The sequence below is a fragment of the Pteropus vampyrus genome, unplaced genomic scaffold (genome assembly GCF_000151845.1).
Source record: "Pteropus vampyrus isolate Shadow unplaced genomic scaffold, Pvam_2.0 Scaffold100, whole genome shotgun sequence".
In the NCBI taxonomy this organism is placed as follows: Eukaryota; Metazoa; Chordata; class Mammalia; order Chiroptera; family Pteropodidae; genus Pteropus; species Pteropus vampyrus.
This window is the reverse complement of record NW_011888881.1, coordinates 1,722,342-1,726,855: the sequence shown is the minus strand read 5'-3', so window position 1 is coordinate 1,726,855 and position 4,514 is coordinate 1,722,342. Positions and strand designations below refer to the sequence as shown.

Sequence of the window (4,514 nt, the reverse complement as noted above, 5' to 3'; positions counted from 1 at the left end):
TGGAGCCAGGTCACGACGGCAGGACGGCCTCCGCGGGTCTCCCTGGAGACTTTCGCCTTGGGGAAGCCCAGAGCCCACGCGGAGGCCACCCGGAGATGTTTCGGCCAACCTCTCCACCTGGGGCCCCAGCTGTCAATCAGCCTCGACTGCCAAACGTGCGACTGAGCAAGAATTCAAGACCAGTCCGACTGGTCGCCACCAGACTGCAACCACAGGCGTGGACCTGAGCAGGTCATCTCGCTGTGCCCGGTCCGCCTCCAGAACAAGGCGTAAAAGCCCCGCTACTGTGACTTGTCACGCGGGCGGAGACAACCAAACACGTTGCCAACTCTCCTCGGTCCTCGCACCGACCCCGCGAGGTGGACGTCACGATCGCCCTACCGTACGAGCACCAAAGCCACTTTCCCCGGGCCCCACTGCTTCTAAGCAGCGGAGCCAGACCCTGGCCCCTGGCCTGCGGCCACACTCTTGGCCACTGTGCCCATTCGAAGGCCCTGCGACGGAGAGAGGCACGAGAAGCGATCGTCGCGAGGCCGTCGAGGTGTGTCAGCGCTGACCGTCCCGCTCACACCCTAACGGAAGGACAGAGCTCTTCACAGGCACCGAGAACAAAGAGCATCGCCCAGCCGGGAGTCGACCCCACTCTACTCCCGCCGGGCTCATCCTGATACAAAACCCTTCTCCCCGGACTGTTAGGCTTGTTTACCGGCTGATTCAAGAGGCTGCATATCATGTCCCAGGGAGCTGGGGGGAAGCACCCGTGGCCCTCACTCTAAGCATCCTCTTCTAACACTCATACGCCTCCCTGGGAAGAGCGGAGTCGCCATTCGTAAGGAGAACCTGTGAGCTGAGTAACCTTGACCGGCCGTGACGGCCAGGGGCGCGTCCCTCCCTAGGGGGCTTGCCCTCCCGTTCCCACGTACGTCACTGCATTTGACTATCCGCTCGCCACACCGGCTGCCTCCCGCGGCCGGCCTGGGGTTACCTGCAGTCTCTCAATGATGTTCCGATAGTCTCTGGAGGCCGCCAGAACGGAGTCCCTGCGAGCCGCGTTGCGGGCGGACAGCCGCCAGCTCATGGCGGTTTTCTGCACGATGTTGTGGGACTTCAGGAAGAGGTTGTTGACTTGGCTGTCCAGGTCCACAGGGATGGCGATGGCCCGGCTCTTGGCTGTGCGGGAGAAGGTGTCTCATGAGCCTATCGCTCCCATGGGAGGTGCCCGGAGACAGGCCGCCTCCCCCCTCACCCGCCAGGCGGGCTTCTCCGGGGCGTAGAGCGGGTCAGCGTGAACACCGACGGGCTCAACTGAGCTTCGTCACCCTGCAGGTTCGGGGTGCCAATGTGAGCTCTGGGGGGGTGGGGAGGGACAGCTCTGAGGGATGTGACATGTGCAAAGGTTACACAGCTCAGGCAAGTTAAAGGTCAATGGGTTTCCCCAACGCGTGGCTTTAAGGCCCCCAGTGTGTTCACGTATTTTAAGAATTATCAAGACGGGGCACTCATTTGGCCAATGAACCAATTTTCCAAAACTCCTTTTCTAAGCTGGGTGTTCGATTCAGCGATGTGAGTTGTTCTGGCCCCGCAGGCTCTCGTTTCCCACTAAGGACATGAAAACTCAAGTCTCATCAGGAGAAAAGCATCAGTTGAATCCACAGTGGGGGGCTGTCTACAGGACATGTCCAGTTGTCCAGGCTGTCAAGGTCACAAACAGCAAGGGCACTCTGAGAAATTGTCAGAGGCCGGGGAACCGCGGAGGCGTGCCAACTAATGTGACTGGAAGCCTCGGCCGAATTCTGGGACGGAAAGGGACGTTAGTGAAGAAAGTGGTGAAGACCAAATCAAGGCCAGTTGACAGCAACGTGCCAATATTAGTTCTGATCAGTGGTACCTGGTAACGTCAGATGTTGACGGTGGAGGAACTGGGTGAGGGGTATACGGGGACTCTGTGTTGTCTTGGTAACTTGCCTATAAATCCGAAATTATTCTAAAATAAAAAGTTCGCTTGGAAAGGGAAGACAACGGAGACTAACAATCCTTTTTTCCACGTGAGGAACCTACCAGCCTCCAAACGACAAGACAACTATTTCCTGCCTCCAGTCACGGGACCAGAAGCGAAGGTGTTCTACCACCTGTACCTGACCGTGAAAACAGCTCCGGCACCCCGGAAGTGGGGTATGAGAAATCTAGGGACAGGAACCATCGGCCAGACGACAGATTTTTAACAGTTTAATACAGAACGTAGGAAATTAAATAATAATAATAATAAAAAAATAATATAAAACTAAAAAGCAGGATGCACAGGAAACACTCATCTCAGCTAGAAACTATGGGCCTGCAGTGCCCTCTTCAAGCTAAGAACCGGAACCGGGGACGTGGGGTGTGACTCGCGTCCGGGGGACGTATTCCCCAGTGGGCGCAGCCTGGGTCCCTGGGTTCACGTCCCTTCACGCTCCTCGTCTCATCGCTGCCGAGATGATGAAAACATTTCATCTAACGAGCGCTGAGCTGGTCAACTTGGCGACTTGCCCAAATTTTAACGGCCTCGTGGTGCATGGCCATATAAGGGCAGAGGAGAGGGCTATCGGGGGGTTCCGTCTCAGAGCCCCGTTTCTGAGATATCACGTCAGGAATCTGTAACGCACAGACCTTCCAAAGCCTACTCTCTCGTGAAATAGTGCCACATCGATAATAAAGAGACACCAACACCTACGGCACGAGAGTAAAGGAAATTGCGCGACGAGCCCTAATAAACAGTCTAGACTTGCTGAACAGCTACTAAGCTGTTAGGGACCCCAGATCTGTCTTTGCTGATGACGTCTGCAGGGACCTAAAGAATCGCTACAGGCAGATAACTCTCCTCAAATTCAGACAGGGCGATCATGCCTTTGCATAGCATTTACGGGGGGAACGGGGCGAAGGAGTAGGGGCTGATGGAGTCGGGGTGAAGGGAGCAGTAACTTTCCAACTTCCTCTTGAGGCTGAGAGATGCCACGTGAGGGGAGGGGAGGTGGATGGAGACCCACTCATCACTGACAGGCACGAGGGAGCAACGCACCATTTCTGAGAAAGGGTGTTGCTCGGGGCCGGATGAGTGCTGTGCAGGAAATCAAGTTTCCACACGGTCAAATACATTTACAGGCAGATACAAATGGCTTTCTCGGATGAGGGACTTCCCAGGGCCTTGAATAAGCTTGCGGGCGCTGAGGCCTGCCAAGAGTTGCCTAACGTCTGACTGTGGAATCTTGTTTTTCAAAGCCTCTCCTTCTTTGGGACTGGCTGGCACTTAACTCTGGGGGCGTCTGGCCCGGCTTGGGAGTTGAGCCCCCGCTTCCAGGTCTGGCCCTGCCACTTCCGGTGCGTGGAGCCTCCCAGGTGCTCAGGGAACGCTGGCCTTCGCTACTGCGGGGCAGTTCGTGTCCACCGTGCTGACTCCGAACCGCACTGGTACCTTACCCACATCAGACAGCACCCGAATGCAGCTCTCCACGGAGGCTTTCTGGCTCGGCACCAGCCAGTTGCAGTGGTAAACCCGGAAGACGCCTTGCAGCAGCTGCACGAAGACGGGCTGGCGGGTCTGCGAGAGACAGAGGCCGAGGGAGAGGCCACGTGAAGACTTATTTGCAGATCGCTCATGTGCTGATCAGAAAGGGGTGAGGGTGATGAGCCGGGTTCCTGGCCTAGCCAAGCGGGGAAAAGCCAGAAGCACTGTGAGGCCATACACAACCCGGTGCTGTCTGACGACGGACGCCTGATGGCAAGGAGGAGCCTGGAAACGGGCATTCCCATCCAGGTCCCGACCAGCTGCGTGGCTTCAAGCAAGTTACCTCGCCTCTCTGAGCCTGGGCTTTGTCCGGCACGTACTAAGCAGACTGAGGCAGATCGACCCCAAAGTTCTTCCCAGATATCACGTGCTGTGAGTAGAATCTACGCTAGTAAGTGGGTCTCGCCTGGAATGCTCCCCACGTGTTTATTTTTGGCAGCGTCGTCAATGATATAAAAACAAAGCTGACGGCTGCTCTTCGTAAGTACTAACTCACCGTAGGGAACACTGTGATGTTAATACCTGGCAGGACTTACTCCTCGCCGTGACGGTAAAAATTCGTACTCGTTTTAAAATAAGAGACCTCAAACATCCACCTAATCGATTTGACAGTGACTTTCTGAATGCGTCTAGAAGCTATAAGTGGTCAGGGCAGCTTTGGACCTACAAGGCAAAGATTACCATGACACTGAGCTGTTCTGCCGGTCTTCAGTTTGGGGGTGGGGGGTTCGCACAGCCCCTCCAAAAACAGTGGGAGCTAATGCGGCAAAGAAAAAAGCATTGGGAAGCTCCAGAGAGGACGCCAAGATGAATGATAAACCACCGGAAGTGCTAGGGGGAAAGGAAGTCCGTTACGAGGGAAAAAAACCAGGTTAATAAAAACGCAGACCCTCCTCCACGGACACTGGTTAGATAACTCCCATTTCTTCTTTAAGTGCTCCACACCTCATGGGGGCCCAGGTTACACTCCCTC

General features: G+C 55.7%; 1 protein-coding gene across 1 annotated transcript in view; it reads right to left on the bottom strand.

The window, feature by feature from the left end:
* Window positions 1-4,514, bottom strand: part of ITPR1 (inositol 1,4,5-trisphosphate receptor type 1) — a 197,026-nt gene that overhangs the window by 125,054 nt on the left and 67,458 nt on the right. The window contains exons 30-31 of the mRNA XM_023533300.1: window positions 3,454-3,574; window positions 986-1,170 (exon numbers count right to left, since the gene is read on the bottom strand). Of these exons, the coding sequence (XP_023389068.1) occupies window positions 986-1,170; window positions 3,454-3,574 (306 nt within the window). The remainder of the gene's footprint in view (window positions 1-985; window positions 1,171-3,453; window positions 3,575-4,514) is intronic.